The 27,974-nt window shown below is 39.4% G+C and overlaps 2 protein-coding genes across 6 annotated transcripts in view; one reads left to right on the forward strand and one right to left on the reverse strand.

Annotated features, from left to right (window-relative positions):
* Positions 1-27,974, forward strand: part of LOC100001832 (uncharacterized) — a 61,448-nt gene that overhangs the window by 19,911 nt on the left and 13,563 nt on the right. The window lies entirely within an intron of this gene.
* Positions 96-27,971, reverse strand: si:cabz01069012.2. 4 transcript variants are annotated; one of them, XM_073948401.1, is made up of 8 exons: positions 27,901-27,971; positions 22,348-22,533; positions 17,154-17,204; positions 16,694-16,801; positions 16,372-16,485; positions 11,316-11,379; positions 6,915-7,110; positions 96-6,831 (listed from the first exon to the last, which is right to left on the reverse strand). In XM_073948401.1, the coding sequence occupies exons 3-8, from the start codon at positions 17,195-17,197 to the stop codon at positions 5,495-5,497; spliced, it is 1,863 nt and encodes a 620-aa protein (XP_073804502.1). In that variant the 5' UTR covers positions 17,198-17,204; positions 22,348-22,533; positions 27,901-27,971; the 3' UTR covers positions 96-5,494. The 4 variants fall into 4 exon arrangements, with proteins under 4 accessions (XP_073804502.1, XP_073804501.1, XP_073804504.1 ...); XM_073948403.1 differs by having other exon boundaries at positions 1,809-6,831; positions 16,372-16,476; XM_073948400.1 differs by lacking the exon at positions 22,348-22,533.

Consider the following 27,974-nt stretch of genomic DNA (forward strand, 5'->3'; position numbering starts at 1 on the left):
TATTGTCATTGGATGGAGGGAAACCAGTGACAAAATCCACAGCAATATGTGACCAGGGATGGGATGGAGTAGTAAGGGGAAAAATCAGACTAACAGGACGAAAATTGGAAGATTTATTTTGAACACAGACCAAGCATACACCGACAAACTGACGAACATTCTCCGCCATAGCTGGCTAAAATAAATTGCTGACAAAGAGCTGCAAGTGACCTCCTCATACCTGGATAAAAAGTGAACTTGGAGGAATGGCTCCACTGAAGGTCAGCTGCTCGGGCCAACACAGAAACATATAACAGACCCACTGGACACCTAGACTATGGCTAAAGCTCACCTTACAAGGCCCTCGACAACAAACAACATCTCCCACCACGTGGCCCTTGTACAAAATGGTATCAGGTTGGGGATCGCTGCCCGGTGTGCCAAAGCACCATGACAAGACATCTGGTTTACTATTCTTAGTTCTCAGAACTAGGCCTGTAAAATTAAAACACCCAAAGAACAATGCCCAGCAAGCCTGTCTGGAGTTCTTAATATACTCCAGAATCCTGTGGTCGGTCCATACCACAAAAGGTTTTTCTATGCTTCAATAGGCCTGAGGTTGAAGAAAAAAGACCACTTCACATTGGGTGAGGAGAGATCGTCAGTTAGATGGTTCGCCCGAGAAGACTGGTGGGTTGTTAATGCTAGGCTAAAGTTGAGGTAAGGCGAGTTGTGTAGATGGCCCTGGCGCCCGCTGGAATGGGAGATAATGGAGCTGCCCAGAGAGCTTTGTTATTCGGGAGACCAAAGCATCCAATGTATGACATGCTGAAGTCAGCTCCTTCTCATGTCGGCCTAGCAAGGCACCTTAAAACTATACTGCAGGCAGTGCAGGTGAATCCTCAGCTGGGTCCATACTGACCAGAGTGATCTGTCACAGCTGTCTAAAAAAAGCATCTAAATGCAGGAGAGTTCAGTTCGATAAGCTGTTAATAAAATAAGCGAAAAGAGCACGTCTTGGACTTCTGTAAAAATAAACAGAGGAATGGGCCTCAGGCAACATGTCAGAACCATGAGACAAATTTCAACAACAAAAAAACAGCACCACACAAAAAGGTAAATAAAAAGTGGGCTAAATTCCAATCCAATTAAAGATAGTCTTTGGTCCAGGACTGGTAATACAGGATCAGGGCAAAGGAGAAGCATTCAGGATGTCGCCCCAAAACTGGACAGAGAACACAGAAGTAAAACAAACATAACACAAAGGACGAAGAGTGAAAGAAACCCAACATTCTGGCAACAAGAGAAGCAAAGCACCCTCAGATATAGGACCAGCAATCAGCATGAATGAAGGTGGCAGTAAACAAGTGATGCTGAGTTTGTGCCTCGTACGGCACTGCAAGAACGGGTGGGATTAAACAGGATGATTATGCATGTAAAAAAGAGAGCGATTGGTCCAAGTTTTCCATTTCTGTCCAGAGAGGTCATGTTTTGATCTTCGATTAGTCTCACACAGTCAAGTCATACGATTTTGCAGGTCAGAGTTCATCAAGCTCGAACCTTGCAACCCAGCGAAACTTGCCATACGACCTTGAGTTTCCGGTCCAATGCAATTGGGCGCGTTAGAATGGAAGTCTATGGGGAGAAAAGTGCAGTGTGACCGCAGCTTGAGACTACTGATTGGCAATGACAATCAGCTTTGTAAAGCCATACAGCAAATTGGAGAGAACAGACTGGAAAGCTGCCAGAAAGAAAAGATAAAAACACGGTCAGAAAGAGAGAGGGACAAAGCAAAAAAAGTAGAAACCCAAGTTCTGACAGAGACAATCTTAATATCCATGTATTTAATTTTTTTGTTTTCATAATTGTTTTTCTCATACTTTTTTCTCTGTTGTTTACATTTTCTTTGTGATGACAAGGGGCTGAATATGTAACTGATAAGGACTGCCTCCCCTGTAGTCTTGCCTGCTGCTTCTCTCATTCAGCCATCGCTGCCATATTATGAAAGCTTGTGCTCTTGTCTGCTTTCCTGTTTTACTGTCTCCACCATAGCTCTGTGCTCCAGCTGTTGGCTTTGTGCTCCTCTCGGGCCAGCTGCCATTTGAGGTCCTCCGAAAAGCTTTTTTACTCTCTAAAAGGTATCCAGTACACATGTAAAACTTTATGACCAAATATATACAGTTGAAGTCAGTATTATTAGCCCTTCTGCTATTTTTGTTTTCTTTTTCAAAGGTCTCCTAAATTATATTCAACAGAACTAGGAATTTTTTTCACAGTATTTCCTATAATATTTTTCTTCTGGGGAAATGTAACTTGGAGAAAGGATACAAAAAGAGAAACATGATAATAGTGAACTGTTAAAAAACAAAATTTCCAGCAACATCAGCAGGGTGAAAGAAAGGAAAAGTCAGCGCCAAGAGGGAGGAGGAACTCCTGGGATGTGCAGGAAATGTGGAAAGCCTGAACACATCATCTGTTGTACAGCTGCCTAGGAGTGTGTGGGAGAGAAGTTGGCTGTGGCCCATCGGAGTCCATCTCAAAGCCAACACAATGTGTAACTACCCATTCTCGTATCAAATCAGACTCTTGTCTATTAGTTAGAAAGAGATGCGTTGCGTAAATTAAGGGAACACATTTGCTGAAAGGAATTTAAATGTAAATGAGGACTGCAGAATCAAAAGCTAATGTCTACTAGATAGGTTAAATAGAGAATGTAAGCCAAACTATCACTGCACAAACATGTATGATCCTGAAAGACATACAGAACTACACATCACATTAGTATGTCAACAGGAAGCAGCTCCAATTTAAGGTTCTGAGAGGTAAAATGGTTCAGTATAACAGATTTTGTTAGGCAAATGAGAAACAAAATCGCAGAGAAGAACCTACAAAGCATCCTGCGACTCTTCAGTCAAATTACAAACATGTGTGCACAACTAGTTTGTGGGAAACTCCCCATAAAGTAGTTATCAGCCAAAAGAAAAGAGCACAAATGAATACAACATATGTGTTGATAAATAGCTCTGAAACTGACGTATTAAAAGAAGTAGTGTGTTAGTTATTAGGCTGTCTTGTGTAGCAAGCTATTTTTCTTCGGAGACTAAAAAACAAAACGTATCTTCTCCTAGTGCTTTCGAGCTATGACCACCAAACTCACACCAGACCTCCAAACTGGTCTGACTCTGGTTGCTATATCTTTTCCAACTGATCAGACTTTCGGTTTTCTAAAAAACGTCTCGGGACCATCTGAAAAACCCTATTGACTTAACATTGGACCAAACTTTGTGACCTCATAACTCTGCATCAGACTGTCACACAGACTCTAACTGGGCTCATTTAACTCAGACTACCTAAACTCAGACTAGCGATTGTTTACAAGTGTGGAGTCCCGTGAAGGAGTCCCCGGATGGAAAGTTTTGTTTTGTGTTTACCTCATAAATAAAGTTGTTGCACTTCCGCCAGTTCCTGCCTCAAAATGAGCTAGTTTGAGCCACGTGTACATCCCGGAAGTGTTCAGGAAAACAAAACAGCAGTGAAGAAACTCGTCACAGAGGAACATTTACACCTCACTGCCAACTAGCGTTTCCAACAGAGACAGCGTGCAGAAGTATAAATGCACAGCTACGCGCGTTGCCTGCGCCGTGGGTTACGCCGGTGACTTGACGCAGAAGTATAAACCAGGCTTAAGTGTCAATAACTGATGAGCTTTTCACTTTCTTTGGCCATGACCTAGCAACCACTTTTGAGACCCTGGAAACTGTCCCATAGACTTCTATTCATAAGACTCTCATTGACTTTACATTGAATCAAACTTTGTGAGCTCATAATTCTACATCAGACTGTCCTACAAACTAATGGCTGAGCTCACTTAACTCAGTCTAGCCAGCAGCCAGTCACTGATGGCCTTTTATCTTTCTCAAGCTAGCCTCAAAGTTTGTCTTGACCAACTTTAATAGTCTAGTTATCATTACAGGACTCAGATGCAAGGTTATAAAATTAGCCAGCACAGCGAGGGTTAAAAATTAATCCAGATGTACATCTACACTGTAAAAAAAAATGTAGTTGTTTCAACTTAAAATAGTATGTATTCATGTTTACTTCACTTAAATAGTGAAGTTGTCTTAACTCAGGTTAAATTTGACAGGACTTGACAATACATGTGTAATGGATGTGGTCTACGTTTAGTTAACTTAAATAGATAATTTGTTGTAATAAGGAATGAGGTTGATAAGACTTTATAATTCAAGTGAAATGAACATGGTTTAAGTTTAGTGAACTTAAATATTCAAGTTGACATTCTCATTCACACACACTATTTAGTTTAATCAGTTCACTTTTACAACATGTCTTTGAGGGAAACCGTAGAGCCTCGAGCAAACCCATGCAAACGTTCAAACTCCACACACAAATGCCAACTAGCCCAGCTGGGACTGATGTGTCCAACCCAAGCTCATTCTGAAAACATAGCCCCACCCACGGTTCTGGAGACCGCGATTTACATGGCCGGAGGTACGTATGGCCGCATTTGTTTTTTTCAAGTGAACGCTAGGGGGCGGTGTGACGCCGCTCCTCTTCTTCGCGCTTGCCGGCTGTGATGGCTCACTCACCTCTGTGTGGAGGGCTTTCCCGCAGCAATCAGTTTGTCCGCTTAGCTTGTAGTGTTATGTCGGCGGAGTGGAGGCCTGGAGGAGGAGGAGCCACCCGCGGCGACGACCGGGTTTGAGTCCGGGGAAGAGCGGTTCCAGAAATCGGGTAAGATGAAAAACAGAATCCAAAAAATAAAAGCGAACGGGATTGGTCGAGAATACAGTAAAATCTATAAAACTCGGTCAAAATCGGACAAGGGCTTTTGCTTTTCTTTTCTGGACGGCTTTTTTAAATCGTCGCTTGGGTTTGGGGAATGAGGAGGAAGGCGGCTGGGTCGGCCAATTGGCCAGCATTCCAGTCGATTGTTCAGTCATTCAGTCAGTCGGACAGATGGTCGCTGGACAGTGGCCTCCGGTGGCTTTTCACGCAAGAACAGCACGGGCACGAACGGCGCACGCTCCCGAGAGGCATTCGAGACGTGAAAATGTACGGTACAGCGACCTCTCGCAGATTCGAGAAAACAAAAACTGCACAAATACGTAAATCCCGGCACGTATTTCGTGGTCTCCAGAAACGTCTGCAGGGCTACGTTTTCACAATGAGCCTGGGTTGGATGTGTCACCACTAGCTTCAATGGGTACTGAGACTAAATAGTACCCTTCCCACGGTAAATTGACAATTAATTGACCTAAAATGAAACCCTAATTGAACACACCTGATCAAATTAATTGAGTCATTTGCGACTTACAGGTAAAGCTGCGGTCACACTGCACTTTTCTCCCTATAGACTTAAATTTGTACGCACGCGAATGCATCAGACCAGAAACACAAGCTTGTGCAACAAGTTATTACTGTTCGCTGCATTGCAAAGTTCAAGCTTGGTGAACTCTGAAATTGCATCAAATGATGGCGTGACACCAATTGACGATCAATGATTATTTTTGCTTTTCTGTCTAAAAATAGATAAATGTTTCTTGTTGATGTCTAGAAGCAGATGTTCATAAAGAGCTGCAATGAACTCTTGAATGCTCAAGTGAAGAAAGCAGTACATGCTACCAAGAATGATTCCTGTCTCCTCCTTAAAGATCTGGGTACACATGCCTGAGTACACCGATGCCTTATAGACGTCAATGCCACAGTCTTTCAGATCACTTTCATAGAAGATCACATTGTTTCTTTCCAGCTGCTCGAAGGCCAGTTTCCCCAGTGAAAGGATGAAATTTTGATCCCAGGAAAATTCTGGTGTGTTTTCTCCATCATACTTTCGTCTGCTCTGCTGGATCTGAAAGTGGAGAAAGTGAGTGTACATCTGTGTCAGAGTCTTGGGAGTTTCCTGCAGTGTTTTGGGATTAGTCTTGTGTTCTAGTTCAATGTTTATTTTCTCCTTTAAAACGTTCTGGAGAACAGTGGCTGAAATCCAGCAGAAGACTGGGATGTGGCACATAATAAAGAGACTCTTTGACTGTTTAATGTGATCGATGATTTCTCTGGCCTGATTCTGATCTGTGAGTCTCTTTCTGAAGTACTCCTCCTTTTGGGCATCATTGAATCCTCGTATCTCTGTCAGCCGGTCGACACAGTCAGCAGGAATCTTACTGGCAGCTGCTGGTCTGCTGGTGATCCAGATGAGAGCGGAAGCAAGCAGATTTCCCTTGATGAGGTTCGTCAGGAGAACATTCAGAGAGACTGCTGTCAATACATCACGACACGTCTCATTACCATCGAAGTTTAGAGGTAGACGGAATTCATCCAATCCATCAAAGATGAACAGGACTTTGAATCGTGTCCTTGTAAGGTTCAGTCCTTTGGTCTCTGGGAAAAACTGAGTTATGAGGTCTCTTAAACTTTGCTTTTTCATCTCCATTAAGTTCAGCTCTCTGAATGGAAGAGGAAAGATGAAGCTGATGTCTTGATTTTCTTTTCCTTCAGCCCAATCCAGAACAAACTTTTGCACAGAGACTGATTTCCCGATGCCAGCAACTCCTTTTGTCAGGACAGTTCTGATCTGCTTGTCTTGTTCAGGTGCTTCAAACAAATGTTTGCATTCAATCTGTATCTCTAGTGACTGATGACGTCTGGAAGCAACTTCAATCTGTCTGATCTCATGTTCAGTGTTGACCTGTTCACTCGCACCCTGAGTGATGTAGAGATCTGTGTAGATGTTATTCAGAAGCGTGGAGTCTCCCTGCTGAGCAATTCCTTCCAACACACTTTGATATTTCTTCTTCAGGCTGCATTTCAATGGATTAATGCCGAACAGCTCACCTTAACGTAGGAGCAAAGAAACAGATTAAGTTTTAACTTTTCCAGTATTATTTGTAAGTGACAGTGACATATAAGTGTCTTACCCTCAAGAGTATCAGCAGATTCATCTTGCTTCATCTCTCTCAGGAAGAAGAGTGTGAGATCAAGAGCTGCCTCTGTGATACTGCATCTGGTCTCCTTAAAGTCCTTTACAAAGTCCTCTCTGTTTTCTTCTAGTAAGATTTTCTTAAACCTTTCCAGTTCATCCTTCACAAATGTAACAATTTTGCTCTCAAGATTCTATGATTGAAGAAGAACAACATATAACTAAAAATTGTATTCACAGAGTTATTCATCCACAAATTACTCAATAACTGAAAATACATTATAATACATTATACAATGGATCTGTTGAATCCTTGATTGAGTCGACATCTAACCTTGCCTCTTCAAATTGCATATACAGAAGCCTATAAGTGTCTCATTTTCATTATGTAGTGCGCCTGACCATCACACACCTTAACATAAACTGACTAATTCTATTGTTGCATAGGGAGGAAGGCGACGTATGGCTTTGGATTCATTTCAAATTGCTTTCAAGCCAAAATAAAATGAAAAGATAATTATTTTGAACAGCTCTTGTACTTATATCACACTTGAACAAGGGGCGGCACCTGGTAATTCTGTTACCTTTCATAGAAAGAAAAAAAGGGGGCCAATATTTAGACGAGATGTTGGCGGTATAGAATTGTAAAATACTGGAGTTTCTGGGAAAAACTGGAGAGTTGATAGGTAATGTTATTTTCAGATACAACTAAAGTAGATACAGTCAGGAACAAATCAGTACATTGAATGAGTTTGGTCTTTTCACAGCTACAACAATCAAAAATAACATTCAAACAAAACAGACGGCTTTGGATTGGATGTATAAGAAACCTGTCCTACAACCCTAAATCAGTAAAAAGTTGGCACCGTATGGAAAACGCAAATGATTTCCAAACTTACTTTGACTTGTATTTCATTGCAGACAATAAGAAAATATTTTGTTTTTTCTGGTCAACTTTATTTGTAAACATACATCCATTCTTGTCATTCAGACCTGCAATAAATTCCCAAACAAGTAGAGACAGGAGCAGTTTAGGACTAGTAATTATGTAAACTGGTTAAATAATGACGTGATTTGAAACAGGTGATGTAAACATGTGATTGTAATTATGATTTGGTATAGAAGAAGCATTCAAGAAAGGTCTAGTCCTTTAGGAGCAAAGATGGGCAGAGGATCGCCAGTTTGCTAACAAATACAAAAGAAAATTATTGAAATGTTTTAAAAACAATGTTCCTCAAAGAAAGAGAGGAAGACATTCGGATATTTCACCTACAACAGTGCAGAACATCATTAAAAGATTCAAGGAATCTGGAGCAATTTCAGTGCGAAAAGAACAAGGGCGCAAGCCTAAGCTGAACTACTGTGATCTCCAATCCCTCAGGCGGCACTACATCAAGAATCCTCCTTCATCTATAAGCGATATCACCACATGGGCTCAGGACTACTGCAGCAAACCTTTGTTAAGTACCATAATATGTAGTTACATCCACAAATGCCAGTTAAAACAGTTCTGTGCCATAACGTAGCCCTATGTTAACAGTGTCCAGAAGCGCCGTCAACTTCTCTGGGCTCTCAGGCATCTAGGATAGATTGTCTCACAGTGGAAACACGTACTGTAGTCAAATGAATCAGTATTTCAGTTTTGTTTTTGTTTTTTGGAGAAATGGATGCCATGAGCTCCAGACCATAGAAGAAAAGGATCATCCAGACTGTTAACAGCAACGAGTCTAAAAGCCAGGGTCTGTCATGGTAAGGGTTTTTTGTTAGTGCCCTTGGCAAAGGAAACCTGCTCTTCTGTGATGCACCATTAATGCTGAAAAACACAATTTGGGGAACAATATGCTGCCTTATTTTCCAGGGTTGGCCATGTATATTTCAACAAGACAATGCAAAACCACATTCCACACTTTACATTGCCACCAGACTGGCCCGCCCACAGTCCTGACCTGTCTCCAATTGGTAATATGTGATGCATTTTGATTAGCAAAATACGACAACAAAGACCCCGTACTGTTGCCCATCTTATTGCTGTGCTCACAGCAGATGCAGAACGCGTGAATAAACTGCATTATTCGCGCATAAATAGACGTATGAACATTTTGAGTTATATTCACTTTACAATAGATGCAGATTCACTTCATGGGCAGGGCTTTCATCTGCCTGGTGACTTTAGCTTCGATGCAAAATGGCTAACAGATTTTAATAAGAGAGCAGTGTTTATTTGCTTTTTAAAGGCTGAAAAACAGCATTGATTCGTTTGGAGCCGTGTCTGAGTCCACTAGATCCTTTAAGAGGTGCACCCAGCTCTGTCAGTTTATTAACTCCTCCAGAAACTGAAGCTGGATGATGGTGCTTCCGACTGACTGATGTAGGATTTCCCCTTGCAAAATTAACAACAGGCGCTATGTCATAAGCACGCACCTACAAGACAAAGCTCATGATTGCCCTGCTGAAAAATTCAGCTTAAACCAGCCTAGGCTGGTTGGCTGGTTTTAGCTGGTCGACCAGGCTGGTTTTAGAGGGGTTTTGGCCACTTCCAGGCTCGTTTCCAGCCATTTCCAGCCTGGTCTTAGCTGGTCAGGCTGGAAGATGACCAGCTAAAACCAGCTTGACCAGCCTAGCCAAGCTGGGAGTCCAGCCAAAACCAGCTATGTCCAGCTTAAACCAGGCTGGTCAAGCTGGTTTTAGATGGTTTAAGCTGGTCACTTTCCAGCCTGACCAGCTAAGACCAGGCTGGAAATGGCCAAAACCCCTCTAAAACCAGGCTAGTTGACCAGCTAAAACCAGCCAACCAGCTTAGGCAGCAGGGTGGTTAACGCGGCGCGAACGTCCACCGAAGTTCAGATTTTCCAACTCAAGCAATTCACGCAAAGTGCACAACAATCATGCAGAACGCTCAACTGGCACAGCGGCATTCATGCCGCAGGAAGTCTATTTGCATCTTTGTGTAACCCCGCCGGTCCTACGCCACCAAACCCGCTCCGAGCTGGTATCGAACCGGCGACCTTCCGCATGGGAGTTGGTTGCTCTACCAAGGAGGCTAAAGACCATGGGCTCTAGCATTTGTCGCTAGAGCACCTTTAGAGGTCAGAGGAGTGAGGTTTACCTGCACAGCACTCACTAGCTGGCCTCCGTTACACTCACCCCCCTAAACCTCACTCCCATCCGGGACACGGCACCAATGTTACCCCGCCGGTCCTACGCCACCCAACCCGCTCAAAGCTGGTATCAAACCAGCGACCTTCTGCATGGGAGTCGGTTGCTTTAACAAGGAGGCTAAAGACGATGGCCTCTAGCATCTGTCGCTAGAGCACCTTTAGAGGTCAGAGGAGTGAGGTTTACCTGCACAGCACACACTAGCTGGCCTCCGTTACATTTGCATTGACTTAACATGAACATGAACAATGAAATACAAGTCAAAGTAAATTTAGAAATCATTGATTCTTTTTATTTGTGTTTGCCATACTGTGCCAACATTTTCTGATTTGGGGCTGTACTAACAGGAGCGCTTGTCTAGATTAGTCATCAAACACAGGAATGAAAGACTACATGTGAAGTCTGTCTAATCTGTGTATTTGAATGGGTTTTAATATATTATATGGCCTATGGATCAGAAACGTGGACAATGACAAAAGCCATAGAACAAAAGCTTAGTTTTTGACAGAAAAATTCTGAGAATATATGGCCCAATAAAAGACAATAATCAATGGAGAATACGTCACAACAATGAGCTAGCAGCCTTGTATAAGGAAATTGATATAGTTAAATATATCAGACTTGCGAGGCTAAGGTGGGCAGGACACGTCATACGTATGGATGAAAATGCCATTCCAAAAAAAATCTTCAGCACTGACCTGGTGGGCAAAAGAAAAGTAGGAAGGCCTAAACCAAGATGGCGAGACTGCATTAGCAGTGACGCCAATGTTTTAGGAATAAGGAATTGGTGGGAGTTGCCCGGGACAGAGAACATTGGTGGAAATTACTTGAGGCAGCCAGGATCCAGTAATGGATTGTCGAGCTAAGGATGATGATGATATTATAATATATAAAGCAAAATGTACCTTCCATATATTCCGTCTCTCAAATCGAAAATTTAATAAAATAAACAGCATTAAATGAAATTTGTTTCAGATAAATAATTAACAACTTAACAAATTTGGGGGGAAAATACTATAGCTTTTGTTTTATTTGAAGGACTGGTCCACACAAACCTTGTTTTGGCACCCTGCAGCTGTCTGCAGTCTTTATGAATACTTTCAAGAGTCAATTACTTTTAACTTAAAAAAATACATTTTAACTCCTAAAAGAAATCAGAAATGTGTTGCAGAATCAGGACACAGACGCGTTTTCATTAAAAATCTTGTCATAAAAAAATATGAATCAAAAGGAGTTTTCTCACCTGGAAGATCCACAGGAGACTCTTGTGAGTCTTGTCTCCGGAATCTGGCAGCTCATATTCAACACTGTTAACAAATAAAATACTGTAACGATATATTTTGAGGCAAACATATCTATCTTGCAAACACTGAAAATAATAAATGTTATGTGGTGGTCTTAATAAGGAGACAGTGCAGTGGATGGATTTGCCATTTGGTGTTCCGGCCATGGTCATGTCGAATTAAATATAGCAGAGAAATGAACAGTCTATTTTTTAATTGACATGGAAGTATAAAATGATTATTTACTGAAAGATACTCTGAATTATAAAAAATGGCATTGGGTCGCTTTAAATATCTTAAGGAAATGTGTTCTAAAAAATGCCTAAAGTTCTTTTTTGACTGTTAAAACTATTTGCCTTAGTAAATAGTATTAGGGCAAATAGATAAATAAAACTATTTATTTGGTAAATAAAAATAAGGTGGTCTTTAATGTATTGTTAAAAAATATTCAGTAATTCTCAATACTGAATGATACGAAACATGACATCATGATATATATATATATATATATATATATATATATATATATATATATATAATATTGCCCAGCCCTAATTTAACAATTTTAATTCATCATTTCACAATCAAAATTTTTTATTTTATTTTAAATAAAACAAACATTTCAAACTCTCACCTGGGGCCTTCCGTTGTTTATGCATCTTCGCTTGTATATCACGATCATGTAGTCTTTTTTAATTTTGGGATTTTACATACAGTTAAAGTCAGAATTAGTAGCCCCCTCCTGAATTATTCGCCCCCTATTAATGTTTTCCCCAATTTCCGTTTGACGGAGAGCAGATTTTTTCAACACATTTCTAAACATAAGAGTTTTTATAACTCATCTCTAATAACTAATTTATTTTATCTTTGCCATCATGATAGAATATAATATTTATCTAGATATTTTTCAAGACACTTCTATACAGCTTAAAGTGACATTTAAAGGCTTAACTAGGCAGTTAGGGTAATTAGGCAAGTTATTGTATGATGATGGTTTGTTCTGTAGACTATCAAAAATAGAGCTTAAAGGGGCTAATAATATTGACCTTAAAATGGTTTTTAAGAAATTTAAAACTGCTTTTTTTCTAGCCGAAATAAAACAAATAAGACTTTCCCCTGAAGAAAAAAATATTATCAGACACACTGTGAAAATGTCCTTGCTCTGTTAAACATCATTTGGGAAATATTTAAAAAAGAAAAAAAATCATAGGTGGGCTAATAATTCTGACTTCAACTGCATGTGGTTTCAACAACCAGATGTAACTGAAAAGCATCTGAGGGCCTACTCACACTATGCCATCCGTACCGTGCCCAGGCCCGTTTCCCGGATCGTTTGAGTAGTGTGAGTGCGCTGAATCGCGATCAAGCTCAGTTCACTTGGCCGGCCCTGGCCCGGTTGGAAGAGGTGTGCCTGAGCGCGGTTCACTTGGGCTTTGGCGCGGTACACTTGTGTGTGAGTGCAAAACGCGGCAAAGCCCGAAACTGAAAGCGAGACGTGACTTTTACGGGGCTGTTTCATATGGATTTATTAATCATTCTTACTGTTCAGTGATCGCAAACTGCCGTAGTTTATTAAAGACGAGAACTCCTCACTGCACGACAGCTGCGCGCCTTCAGCAGACCTCCGCATTCCTGCAGCAAGAGAGTTGTATGATTGTTTATGAGCGCCAAAAGTGGCGGATCTGTCCGGCGAAATATCTGACTGCGTGTCCCCGCATCCCTAAGGACTGTTTGGCGAAATATTTGACGGCATATTAAACGACTGAAACGATATAACTAGAGAAATCTCCACTGGCCCGTTTCCACTGAGTGGTACTATACGGTTTGGTTTGGTACGCTTTTATGGCCGTTTACACTGTCAAAAGGCGTACAGAACCAAACCGTACCGTACCACTTTTTCGGGACCCTTTCAAAAGGGTCCCAAACTGCAGAAGGGGTCCCAAAAGGTGGAGCTACACGCGCAGCTGAACGCTATTGGTTTACAGAGATACGTCATGTGTAGACTCAACAAGCCAGAATGTAAACAAAGGACCCGCCATGTTTGAAATACACAGCGAGAGATTACAGCGGAATTATAAATACATATGCAGCCATGGTCGATCCTGCAAACAAACCCGGTCGTCGTCATGATAAAAAGCCACAAAGCCATGGAGAAGAGCATTTCACCCTGTGCCGCGTAGTTTTTAACGAGCCAGTCTGAAGCCCGGGTGGTTTCGCTTTCTTTCTTGCGCTCGCCGCGCGTCTCTATCTGAAATAACTGATAATAATAACATGCACTTGATTATTGACAAGCTTTGGAAACCAGATCCTGTGAGAAGCTGACAAACGCGAGAGTGTCACATTCAGAAAGAAAAGGACAAACACGAGAGTGGGGCGCGGGAAAAAAGGCGAAGCCAATGAGCACGTTATTTCTTCAGCAAACATGAACAAACTGCCTTGTTTTAATCTTTATTATCACCTTTTGGACTAATATGAACTGGGAATGATGGAGTGACTCTCTAACAGAGGCTTCATGTGCTGCTGAAGATTACAGACACAGATGAGCGGTTTACTCTGACTGTAGGCTAAACTTTGTGTTGTTTTGAATAAGGGTGTCACGATCCTCCAAATCCTCGATTCGATTACATTTTCGATTCTAAAGGCACGATTCGATTCGATTTTCGATTATGAATAATTAATTAATTAATGACCAATTAATTATTTGTAGTCTACCGTTTAAACTACCTGACCTGCATGGTCTTTGTTTTACCCATAAACAAATCATACAGTAAATGAATAAAGGCAAGATACACACATAATTACCACCTGTCAATCACTTTTTCTGCGGGACTCGTGAATTGGCAGTGATCTGTGTCGTTATAATGGCGTCGGTAAAAAAAGACGCACAACCAACAGGAACCAGCCAACAGTATCTGAGGTGTTCGCTAAAATGACTAAGTACAAGTGAGTGAAAGATTGAAGCAGTCTACTGATCCTCTGACTACCTTAACCCGCTATCTCGAGCGCATGGCTGTGTGTGTGCGTCTGTGTGTGTCAGAGGTAGAAAGGAAGGAGGGCTGCTCAGAAATGCTACACGCCACTGTGGATGTCAAATCGTTGTCGTTCTAAAATGCCATTTAAAAACAAAGACAGTGTAAACAGGGCCTGAGTGTGTACTTTTCACAAGCGGATTTGCAACAGGGGCAAGCGGAGGATCGCGATGCCGGTGTTGTCTATCGGACGAACCGTACGTAATACGTACATAGCAGAGCTTGCAAACTGTTTTTTTGTCGACAACACGAACGTTGTCAACATAACTCACTGGAAATCCAAAATGCTTCCACACCGACGACTTCATTGAAAGAGGAGAGGGTTTAAGCTCTGTCGACGGGTCTCCTGCGTCTGCAGTTTAACAAGCACTTCAACAAGCCTGTTTTTTCCCGATTGGCAAGCCAAGCTGACGTGACATGGGGGCGTGGCAGCATCGACGATTCTATTTTTTGATTTGATAATCAAAATTGAGCATAAATTTCGATCGATTTCGATTAAAAATCAAAATCATGACACCCCTAGTTTTGAACCTAATTAACGACGAAATGTCTGCTTTGTGTAATTTTTCTGTAGTTGGTAACATTTAGGAGACTGTATGGGTCTGTATGTGTTCATATATGTTCATTTATTTATTTAATATAATTATAGACATTACAGTAGGCTATTTCGCACCGTCATTGATCTGCAGTTATAATCAACTCCTGTTTATAGAAAAGTTAGTAATAAACATTTATACACAAGTATTTATGTGTGTAAAGCACCTGTTTTTTGAGAAGTGCTTTTCATATGATATGTGAACGACCTGTGCAGCTTTATTGTAGACATTTTCTCGAGCGAAAATGACGTCGACTGAAACTTTGTCATACACCACGCCCACCAAAAGGGTACCCTTGGTTATGGAAACGCAAGCCTGATAAAGGTGACTCATACCGACCCGAACCGTACCGTACTGTACCAGTCAGTGGAAACGAGCCACACTGTTCTGCTGAGTGAGAGAGCGCTTCTCACTGAACAGCCCAGCAGCGATGACGTAAGCGTGCCGAAGCCCGTTTGTGGTGTGAGCGCGGGCCGTCGGGGGGAGACGGGAGGGGGGACAAGCGTGCTTTGGCCCGGTTCGAGGCAACTGTACCTAGTGTGAGTACGGCCTGAGACCACCTTCTAAACATGTTTATATCTATCTTAAATGTGTTTCGAAGGGCATTCACACCCATCCTTTTCATGATCAGAAAGATTGCATGAATTGATCAGGTGTAAACAACACCATAGATATAGACTAATTTGAATAATCAAAGAAATGTATCATTCACATAATAATTTGGAAGGTGAAGGAATTTTTGATGATTAAAACGTTGTCCTATGCATTAATAGACTAATGCTCGCATTAATAGTTTAATTCTGTTCTTAACTAATTAGATTGAACGCTGAGGTGTTTATCCTCATATAACCGCATGTGGTTAACCTCTTAACTTTGCTCCATAACAGCTGTGGCTTCATGTGACTGAAGTTGCCTCCTCGGTACTTGTTATCAGCAAAATGTTACAACTCTTCTTTCAGAGTGTGCTCGTTTACAGGAACAATCACAGATGGGAGGGGTGCGGGCTCTGTTATGTGCATGCATAACTTTTTCTGTGCAGATTAGCTTGTTCTGCCAAACAACTTATGATTGAACTGACCTGGATGGAAGATCAGGGGCTTAAAAGAGACGAAAATAAGGGGGTGGGGGTAGAAGAACTATGTGTGTTGGGCTGGCACAGACTCCCTGTGTTGCTGTTCTCTGACACCCGGAGCTCTGTAATGCTTTATTCATTTAATTAATTAAATTATTTGAACTTATTTAAAGCCTCTAACTGATGTTTCAACCTGGGAGGACTAGGAAAAGTCCAACAAAGGCAGTGTAGTTCAAGGAATTCAGGAATGGCTCTCTTTACTAAATTGTTGGTTCACATAAACATTTCAAACGGGTATATAATATAAAACTCTAGATACCTTTTGGCTGACAATGGTGGTTTCTCTCTAAATTCTGGTGGACGACCTATTGAGTGGTCACTCTTCAGAGAAACAAAGCTGGACACACATGATCCTGATCTCACTCTGACGACACTAAGAGAAAAAAAATACTGTTTTATTGTATTTATTTATGCTATTGCTTTCCTTTTTAATTGATAATCATTAACTTAATAATTTAATGAACTCTTAAACATTTAAAAAAGAGTGTAAACACACTCAAATACATAGTTTTAAACAATGAATACTGAAAACCATTTTGCAAATGGTAAATGTGTGGCCAATAATTTGAAATACAAAATACCTTTTGGCAGATGGTGGAGTTTTCTCACTGAGATCAGGTTGTCTATCGTCTTTTGAATGGTCATTCTTCAGAGACACAGAGCTGAACACACATGATCCTGGTCTCACTCTGAAGACACAAACACACCAGAGGAATACACTGCAGGAGAAACTTCAGTATCCTTTAAAAGAGTTTTATCAATATGAATTTCTTTAGTTTAGTTAAATTCTAATGCTCAAGATCTAATTCTTGGCTGAAGGTCTGGCTGATCAGGTCTGCTACACAGGAATCATGGGTAAACAGATGAGAGCGCTGCTTTCTCATTCTGCACAATTTCACCTTCATTGAAAAACACGTTTGGCTCTAAAAACTTGTTATGGAACCTGTTGGATAAAAAAATACTCCCCACAGAAACCAGACGAGAAAATCTTGTTCTTGTTGAGAAAGTGTTGAAATAATGGTGTAAAAACAGAGTCAATACCTGTGTTTCTCTGAGAGAGAGTCCTTTACTCGCTCCTCTGCCATACTGCATCTAAAACACCAATGCTAACATTAGAAGAGCTTTGAGGAAACAATCAGCCGCTGATCATAGCAGATGAACCCACAATAGACCCTTTTCACAATGATGTCACTTCCGCCTATCGACATCGCAGTGTATGTTTAGTTGCAGTTTACCTTTGAATGAATGGGAGACTTCTCTGGAAAATTCACAACTGAAAATATTAACATTGAACATTGTGCTTTTAAGACTATTACAGTATTGGACATGTGTACAAATGTTTCTCTTTTAATACTGAAGTACCTTCTGGGTTTGAAAATGATTCTTTAAGTTATTAGGAATAGGATTAGGCTATTTTTTTTATCAAGGCAAGGCAGCTTTATAAAAACTTTATAAAACTCGACAAAAAAGAAGACAACTAGACAAAAGAATACAAATCAGACAAAACAAAACTAAAGAAAAAAATAGACCAAACTACAAAAAACAAAACAAAAATAGACAAAACAAAAGATGAAAAAACTGGCATAACTAAACAAAACAAGACAAAACTAAACAAAACAACACAGAAAAACAAAATTAGCCAAAACAAAACAAAATTAGACAATAAACTAGACAAACAAAACTAGACAAAACAAAGCACAACTAATAAAATAAAACCGAACTAAACTACACAAAAGTAGACAAAGCACAGCAATCCAAACCAAAAGTAGACAAAATCAGGCAAAACAAAACTAGAAAAAGTAAAACAAAACTAGACAAAATAAAATTAGACAAAACAAAACTAGACAAACAAGACAAAACTAGACAAAACAAAACAAAGCAAAATTAAACAAAATAAACCATGACAAAACTACACAAAAATAGACAAACAAAACTAAACAAAACAAAAGTAGACAATAAACTAGACAAAACAAAACTAGACAAAACAAAGCAAAACTAAATAAAATAAAACTAAACTAAACAAAAGTAGGCAAACCAAACCAAAACTACACAAAACCAGGCAAAACAAAACTAGACAAAATAAAACAAAGCTAGACAAAATAAAACTGGACAAAGCAAAACTAGACAAACAAGACAAAACTAGACTAAACAAAACAAAGCAAAATTAGACAAAATAAACCATGACAAAAATAGACAAAACTAGACAAAACAAAACTAGACAAAACTACACAAAAAACAGGCAAAAAAAATTTACAAAAACATTGACAAAACAAAACTAGACAAAAAAATCTAGACAAACAAAAAACAAAACTTCATAAAACTAGATGAAAACAAGACAAAACTAGACAAAATAAAACAAAACTAGACAAAATAAAACTAGACAAGACAAAACTAAACAAAGCAAAACTAGACAAACAAGACAAAACTAGACCAAACAAAGCAAAATTAGACAAAATAAACCATGAAAAAACAGGACAAACAAAACTACACAAAATAAGACTGACAGAACTGGACAAAACAAAACAAAAGTAGAAAAAAAACAGGCAAAACAAATTTACTAAAAAATTGACAAAACAAAAGTAGACAAAAAACTAAAGACAAAAATAGACCAAACTACAAAAAACAAAACAAAAAAGACCAAACAAAAGTTAAAAAAACTGGCATAACAAAACTAGACAAAACTAAACAAAACTTAATAAAACTAGACAAAAAAACAAGACAAAACTAGGCAAAACAAAACTAAAGACAAAAATAGACCAAACTACAAAAAAAAAGACAAAACAAAAGTAAAAAAACTGCCATAACAAAACTAGACAAAACTAAACAAAACTTCATAAAACTAGAAAAAAAACAAGACAAAACTAGGCCAAAAAAAGACAAAACAAAAGTAAAAAAATGGCATAACAAAACTAGACAAAACTAAACAAAACTTCATAAAACTAGACAAAAAACAAGACAAAACTAGGCAAAACAAAACTAAAGACAAAAATAGACCAAACTACAAAAAAAAAGACAAAACAAAAGTAAAAAAAAAACTGGCATAACGAAACTAGACAAAACTAAACAAAACTCCATAAAACTAGACAAAAAACAAGATAAAACTGGACAAAACTACACATACAAAACAAAACCAGACAAAACTGGACAAAACTACACAGACAAAACAAAACTTGCCAAAACAAAATTAGACAATAAACTAGACAAACAAAACAAAACTAGACAAAACAAAGAAGAACTAAACAAAATAAAACCAAACTAAACTAAAATAAAGTAAACAAAGCAAAACAAACTAAACCAAAAGTAGACAAAACCAGGCAAAACAAAACTAGACAAAATAAAACTAGACAAAGTAAAACAAAACTAGACAAAATAAAACAAATCTAGACAAAACCTGCTACACAAAGCAAAACTAGACAAACAATACAAAGCTAGACAAAACAAAACAAGGCAAAATTAGACAAAATAAACCATGAAAAATAGGCAAACAAAACTAGACAAAACAAAACTAGACAAAATAAAACTAGACAAAACTACACAAAATAAAACAGACAAAATTGGACAAAACAAAAATAGAAAAAACAGGCAAAACAAATTTACAAAAAAAATTGACAAAACAAAACTAGACAAACAAAAACTAGACAAACAAAAAACAAAACAAAACTTTATAAAACTAGACAAAAAACAAAACAAAACTAGGCAAAACAAAAGTAGACAAAACAGACCAAACTAAAGAAAAAATAGCTTTTCACTTGTTCAGTTTATTTCAATAATGGATTTATTTATTACTTTGACGCTGCTCTGAATTTAAATGTATATTATCTGTTATATCTAAGTGTTCCAGCATGAGTAAAATTCTTTATTAAACCTTCACATATGCCTGGTGGTAAGTATGTTGTCAATAAATGCAATCAGTTTCATCATTTATTATTTACTGATTAATTAATTTTTTGTTCAATTTCTCCATTTGACTGAAGTAAGACAGTGTCCTGCCGCCACCTACTGGATGGGTTTAATTTGATTTCTGCACTACTTTTTAATTTATAATTAGGAATGGGTATTGTTAAGGTTTTAACGGTATTACTACTTTTATCGATACTACTTATCGCTTCGGTACTTTAGTGGTTCTCTTATCTGTACTTTTTGTCGTGTTTTTTATGAAAGCAAAAAACAAATTGAACAGAGTTAACAACACTTTATTTCATTATTACGTTTTAATGTAAAATAAAGCAAAACCAATAATTGTAAAACAAATATGTTTTTCCCTTTAAAAGAATGTACAATGGTTTGAAGGAAAATGTTTTTGTCTCAGTTTTTTTTTTTCTGAAGAAAAACCAACATGTTTGAATTTTTTGACAGAAGTCGGGATCTTTCTTGGTTTATTGTGCTCCCGAATATAAAATATCACAAATTAGAAAAGGTTGGTAAGTTAAAGCTACTGAAAGTAATGTTTATTCAGCAATAGTTCTCCAATACCGATAACGTCAGAGCTTATCGATACGTCTTTTATAATGTAGCACCGATACCAATAAAGTACCGAGTTTCGGTACCCATCCCTATTAATAATATTACAAATCATTTTACAATCTAATAATACCAAATTAAAATTCAGTCTTCATGGTGTTATATTTGCAATTGTACATTTTTTATAATGATTTTGTTTGATTATTAAGAGTCACATACGACATTGCTCTATTTCATTTCATTTGAATATTAAATAAACATAAATGATTTACGTTCATGAATAAAATATCTATTTCGAAACAAATGTCCGACAACTGAGCTGTAGAATGTGAATAATATGAATGTGTTCGTGAATCAGCTGTATACTGTAGGAAAAACAACAACAGTAAAACACCCCCAGTTTTACTTTTTCTTCAGGACACAAAAAATAATAAATAAATTTAGATGTTTGTTTCGGAACCTGGTGCGTTTGTCTCCTGAGAGAATGATGAGTAGGCTGGATGTCATTATGCGTTTTCTTGTCGAATATCGAAAGTGAAATGTTAACTATTAACGAGAGCTGTTTATCCGTTAGGAACTTCGACCAAAATGCAGTCTTGGTTTATCTGTTGTTTCTCTTTATAATATGAAGTATATAATGCATAATTCCATGTATTTAGTGACTATGTCTGTCACCATTAAAAATTAAAGCATTTCGCTTATAAATTAGGGATGTGCGCATCAATGCTCGAGTATCGATACATCGATACTTAGAAGCTTCTAATCTGGTATCGATATATATTTTTTTAAGTATCGATATTTCGACTATATTTTAATAATTTCTGCATAACTAAATGTTTTAGCGCAGTGACGCTTTGTATACAAGACGTTACACCAATCAATCAATAAAAAGAAATAAATAAAATAATAAATCAACTCTCTCTTTCTCTCTCATTACCATTAGGTGAATAAATATAAGTGTGCGTGTGTGTATCTGTGCAGTACGTATATACAGTATGTATGTGTATGCAGTGTGTATATGCAATATGGCAATGTGTGCGTGTATGTATATTTACATGTAAGGATTTTTTTTTATTAACATTATTTAGAAAAATTACATGAACATTTTAAATAATAAGTGATATCGGTATCGTAAAAACTTTAACAAAAAGTATCGGTATCGTATCGAATTTAAAAATTGTGGTATCGCCCATCCCTACCTATAATAACTTATTGCTCATGGTCAATTAAAATAATGCTGTATGACCAGAGTATATAGAGGAATCAGAGAGTGAACTTCAGTACCTTTTAAGACCTTTTTTAAGACTCTTTCCACACATTTTAAGTCCTTATAACCACTTTAGGGCGAGATTTTACCTTACAGTATACTAAACATTAATGTAAGAAACTAATCCAAAACTAAAACATTATTCATATACTGAATAAAAATCTATTAAATCTAGCTAATTCAGCAGGTTGGCGTCTATCCGCTTGCTAAGTGTTGACGTATTTGTGACGTATGTTTACTGTTTCCGGGTCCAAGCCGCCATTCATTTGAGTGGAGAAATCATTCGTTTATGATCGCGTTTTATTCCTATCACACATGAAAGTTAATTTTACATAAAGTCATAGTGTACACAACAATCTCTGGGCTTGCTGCATAACAAATACCAAAAATGTAACAATTTATAAAACAATGAATCACTTTCTGGCCATCGGATATTAGGCATGGACATATATACTGCGATCGTGACTTTCGAAAGAATTAAATCGCTTTGTAAACGTTTATTATTACCATTTCACGAGTCTCCCCATTCAGTTGAATAGAGCGCTTGGACCCGGAAGCCGCTCCGCGTGACGTCACACAGGGGCGGATTGGCCATCTGGCATGTGTTTTTCTGTTGGATTCTCCGCCTGCTCACACTGTCCCACAGTAAACCCACACTTTCCCACAGTGGGCCCACACTGGCATGTTTGTTGTCTAAATGAAAGTGGACAATAAACATAAAAAAAAAAAACGTTATATCCTAAATAAATCTGAATATTTCAGAAATTAAGGCTAAAGGACAAATGAGATATGGAATTTATATTGTCTCGCAAAACAAACCCAGCTGTGTCTGCAACAGAACATTTGTATAGAAAGCAGCCTCAACTGTAGATCCATACGGAAAAGAGAGATCTGGTACAAACAGATAAGACTGCAACAAAGAATATAGGATTTTTTTCATTTACCAAAATAAATAATATCCAAAGTGATGTGGCATATTTCTTGGATACAGTGCTTATTTGCGGAAGCTGAACCAACCAGAGAAAGTAATGGATATTCATGCCCCTGTACTGGATATACAGTAGTCAACATTTAAAGTGGATCAAAACCTTTCTTCAGAGTTATCCTATAACTATTCAACAAGACCCATTCCTATTTTAGGATCATTTTGAAAAACATTTCCACTTCCAAATCAATTTCTGGATGATTTTCTCTAAGCAGCAAGGCGGTTTTCTGTCCTTCACACTATTTAGACCAAAATGCAAATGATTTATTCTAATTTTCATATACAAGCTAAATGTAAATTTAACTTAAATTTACCCACAAAATACAGGTTGGGGCTACAAAGGGAAAAATCCATTGAGCCCCGCTTGGGTTGACCTATATGGGGCCCACATGTGGGCAAGCCCACTGTTTGGGCAACATTGGGGCCCAAAGGGGAAAATATTTTGGGGGCCTGCATGGGCTACCCCACATGGGGCCCACATGTGTTTTTCTGTGGGACCAATTTTTAAATGTGGGCCGGTCAGTTTTTCTTTAATATGTATTGTTTTTAAGTGCAGATAGCTTTTATCTCTTGCTAGATGTGATATTATGATGATGATAATTAAAAAATAATAATAATAAATGTTAAGCATTTGGCCCAACTGGCAACTGTCGCCTGGTTTCAAGATAATAATAATAATTCCTTACATTTATATAGCGCTTTTCTGGGCACTCAAAGCGCTTTACACAATGGTGGGGGATCTCCTCATCCACCACCAGTGTGCAGCATCCACCTGGATGACGCGACGGCAGCCATTTTGCGCCAGACCGCACACCACACACCAGCTGATTGGTGGAGAGGAGACAGTGATGAAGCCAATTGGAATATGGGGATGGTTAGGAGGCCATGATGGACAGAGGCCAGTGGACAGATTTGGCCAGGATGCCGGGGTTAAACCCCTACTCTTTTCGAAGGACATCCTGGGATTTTTAATGACCACAGAGAGTCAGGACCTCAGTTTAACGTCTCATCCGAAAGACAGCGCTCACTGAGCAGTATAGCGTCCCCGTCACTATACTGGGGCATTAGGACCCACACAGACCGCAGGTTGGGCGCCCCCTGCTGGCCCCACTAACACCACTTCCGGCAGCAACCTAGCTTTCCCATGTGGTCTCCCATCCAGGTACTGACCGGGCGCAGCCCTGCTTAGCTTCAGTGGGCGACCATGTGAGAGTTGCAGAGAGCTAGCTGCCGGCTAAAGATGGGCCGACCCAATCCACGGTTACCCGGACATAATCAAAATCTGGCAGGAATGTCATATTATTTCACCCTCTTTACACCAAAATAAATAGTGAATGTGTGTGTCCGTGGGTGCGGTAATGTGGGCTGGTGTGGCAACAGTGCCAGGGCAGAACTTTTGTCCCAGTCCGCCCCTGACGTCACACTTAACAAGCGGACAGAGCTGCAGAAATAATGGTGTCGCCCTGGTTTCTGCAGTAAACAAAGCAGCATGATGTCAAATCTAAAAAGGTTTCATTGATATCATAAACTACACAGACAAGATGTACTATATGGAATGACTAAAGATTGCACGATTTGATAAATATGATAATTGTGTTAGCCAAATATTTTATTCATAAATGTAGATATTTCAAAACACCTCCATTACTCATTGTATTTATAAAAGAACTTAAAGTATTTTCAAATGCCCTGGCTAAAATGAAAACAAAAATTGCCTTAAAAATGTTTAATTTATTTGTAGTATATAACTTGCCGTAGATGATATCTATGTTGTACTTATTTTTTATTTATTTTTTTATTTTTTTTGTGTTTTCCTTTCACTCTTGGATTTATTTTAGCTTGAATGTTTTTTGTATACTACATTTTTATCTTTGTATATTATTGTGTTGAGCCTTCCATATGTGACACACAAGTCGTAAAGTTGAATCCCATTTTGTTGTATTTGGATTTTGTATTTTCAATAAAAAAAAATAATAATAAAAAAAATCAGAAACTACACAGCATCCTGAAATTCCCAGATTTAATTCTGGCAGACTTTAGCATACAACCATACACTGCTTAATCAAACATTATATAACATTTAATACCTCGCAAAATAGCATTTAAGACCTTTTAATACTTTTTAAGAGCCCGCGGACACACTGATGACAGCTGAGTGGCACTCTACAAAATAAATCGTGGAACCTTGACCCAATGTCAAGAGAGTTTTGTTGCGATTAAATAAGGGTCAGAGAGGATCCAAGTGCAAGTGACAAAATGTTTATTCTATCTGACGAATAAACCAGAAAGTGCAGGCTAGAGGGACGCAGAACACAGCCCTGCTGAAAAATCCAGCTTAAACCAGCCTAGGCTGGTTTTAGCTGGTCGACCAGGCTGGTTTTAGAGGGGTTTTGGCCATTTCCAGGCTGGTTTCCAGCCATTTCCAGCCTGGTTTAAGCTGGACATAGCTGGTTTTGGCTGGACTCGCAGCTTGGCTAGGCTGGTCAAGCTGGTTTTAGCTGGTCATCTCCCAGCCTGACCAGCTAAGACCAGGCTGGAAATGGCTGGAAACCAGCCTGGAAGTGGCCAAAACCCCTCTAAAACCAGGCTGGTCGACCAGCTAAAACCAGCCTGGTTTAAGCTGGATTTTTCAGTAGGGAGGGCAGGAACAAAACAGGGAAACCAGATCCAGATTCTCCTCAGGGCCTGAGCACAGACAGCGCGCACACACGAGCGATAGTAACGACAGTGGCGTAGCGGACGGGCCCGCAGGGCACGCACCGCGGGGGGGCCCCGCGTGATTAGGGGGCCCCACGTTGTCGCGATTTTCAAAAATTGAAAATCCAGGAACCGCAATAATCAACTCTTGGGAACAACTGTGGACGGAACCAAAGTTCACAGGTCTGTGTTCTCTGAACACCTCTCAAGCGGTGGACTACTTCATTCTGATTGCTTGCCGCCGAACCGCGTCATAGCCAATGAAGACGCGCCGCTGTTTCTCGCCGCCGGTTCTCCTTAAAAATGAATGACTTCTAGCTACTTTGACGCTCTCGCCGATTTCGGTTTGTGATCGCTCCTCAGTTTGTGAAAGATTCCCCGCGTTGTCGCTCCACTCCGCCTCCTTTCCCCGCACCTCAATTTGTGACATAGATATATACACTAGATATTGTATAGGGACCCTGAGCATGCGTCAATAGCGCCGCCACATTGGTACAGTGCTCCCAGGACAAATGTCATTCAGTCGCACTAGACAAGTGTTATTACGTGAAGATGCGGGACTTTAGCGCTGTCTACGAGTGTAGTAACGAGCAAACAAAGAAAACAAAGCACAAAAGCAGAACATTCCATAGGTAGGATTACGTTTTTTACGTTTTTGTATGTTCTGAAATTTGTGCTAAACAGGTAGCGTTATTGATAATAATACAGCCACTTACTGCATTCACTATAAGTCAAAGTAGCTCCAATTCGCACTAAACACTCGGCTTATGCTAGCTTTGTTGAATAAAATCAGCAAACAATGAAAAAGAAATATGACAACGAGATGCTGCGCTGCCAGAAACTTGTATTATTGTCGGCTAGTGAAGGAGTCATTGATAATGGAGATTCATTCACAAACGAATCGCTCCCTCCGTCAGTATGAGAAGTGAAAGCAGGAGAGGAGCTGTGTTCAGGACATGATTAGATCAAATTTAACAGGAAGGGTGGATAGTACATTTCTGTATACACAAACACAAGCTTTTTGTCAGGAATGCCCGTGCGATCACTGATCCATCAATGTAGAAAAGTGATGTAAAATTATAATTTTTATAATTGAAATAAAAATAAAAATACTAACATCCAGGAAAACTCCTGATCATAGATATCTGTGTATATGTGTATATCTCTGGCTCTGCCGCCCCCAAACCCCCCCGACCCCCTTGAAAACTGGGGGCCCCATCGGTGATCCCTGCAGGGGGGCCTCCGCATTTTGCGCTACGCCACTGAGTAACGAACTGACACAGACACAAAAAGCGTCGCTCAGATATAGGCACCATGATGAGCCTCAGCTGGCGAACTAATCAGACCCCTGATGAAAAATCCAGCTTAAACCAGCCTAGGCTGGTTGGCTGGTTTTAGCTGGTCGACCAGGCTGGTTTTAGAGGGGTTTCCAGGCTAGTTTCCAGCCATTTCCAGCCTGGTCTTAGCTGGTCAGGCTGAAAAATGACCAGCTAAATCCAGCTAAAACCAGCTTGGTTTAAGCTGGACATAGCTGGTTTTGGCTGGGCTCCCAGCCTGGCTAGGCTGGTCAAGCTGGTTTTAGCTGGTCATCTCCCAGCCTGACCAGCTAAAACCAGGCTGAAAATGGCTGGAAACCAGCCTGGAAACCCCTCTAAAACCAGGCTGGTCGACCAGCTAAAACCAGCCAACCAGCCTAGGCTGGTTTAAGCTGTTTTTTTTCGGTAGGGACCAACTTAGTGTCGTCATAACACGTGAGCATAACAAATCCACATGGACAACCAAAACAAAACAAACCCACGTGATCACAAACCGCACAAACCTGCAACAAGTTTACTCATACATGACTTGCTTTAGCTATTTTGGTCCGTTTGGAAACTTTCCCGTGTGAAATTAAACCCCGATAGTATCTGGATGCAGCCTTGATGACGTCACTGTGAGGGGTAGGGTTAGGGGTGGATGCAGCTCAGGTTGCACTGCATCTCAAGCGAACCCCACCAAGAACAAAGAGCAACACTGTGCCAATTTACATCCCTGTTTCAGAACAAAACAATCCATCTACAAGCGTGAAAGCACCCTTATATAATCTTTATCCACATGCACGTTTAATTCATGCAATTAGTTTAAACTGTCCCCACAAAATTTTCCTTATTTGAAAATGAAATATGATTAGTTGGACTTTGTTTTTAAATGTGTAGGGAAAATGTCCCACGTCTATGGTTCAGGGTTTACAGCATGCTGGAGTTTAACTAATCTAAGTATGTATGTGGTTTTTGAGGCTTTGAGTTTGAAGATCAGACATTTAAATCATGCTTACGCACATAAAATCAATTCATCATTTCCACAAATATAACTATTGTTAGTTGTACATGCAGACTTACATGCAGAAGTACTTGTGCAGCAGGAACACAATCTGAGCTCTGACTCTTTCGGTTCACTCAAACCCTTCTGCGAT

This window comes from Danio rerio, chromosome 4 (genome assembly GCF_049306965.1).
Source record: "Danio rerio strain Tuebingen ecotype United States chromosome 4, GRCz12tu, whole genome shotgun sequence".
In the NCBI taxonomy this organism is placed as follows: domain Eukaryota; kingdom Metazoa; phylum Chordata; class Actinopteri; order Cypriniformes; family Danionidae; genus Danio; species Danio rerio.

Bases quoted from the DNA above. Each gene is read 5' to 3' on its own strand.
- si:cabz01069012.2 (XM_073948400.1), bottom strand. From the start codon at position 17,197: ATGGCAGAGGAGCGAGTAAAGGACTCTCTCTCAGAGAAACACAG. The intron at 7,111-11,315 runs GTGAGAAAACTC...CTTCAATCATAG, and splicing joins GTCTCCTGTGGATCTTCCAG to AATCTTGAGAGCAAAATTGT. The intron at 6,832-6,914 runs GTAAGACACTTA...TCCTACGTTAAG, and splicing joins ATCTGCTGATACTCTTGAGG to GTGAGCTGTTCGGCATTAAT.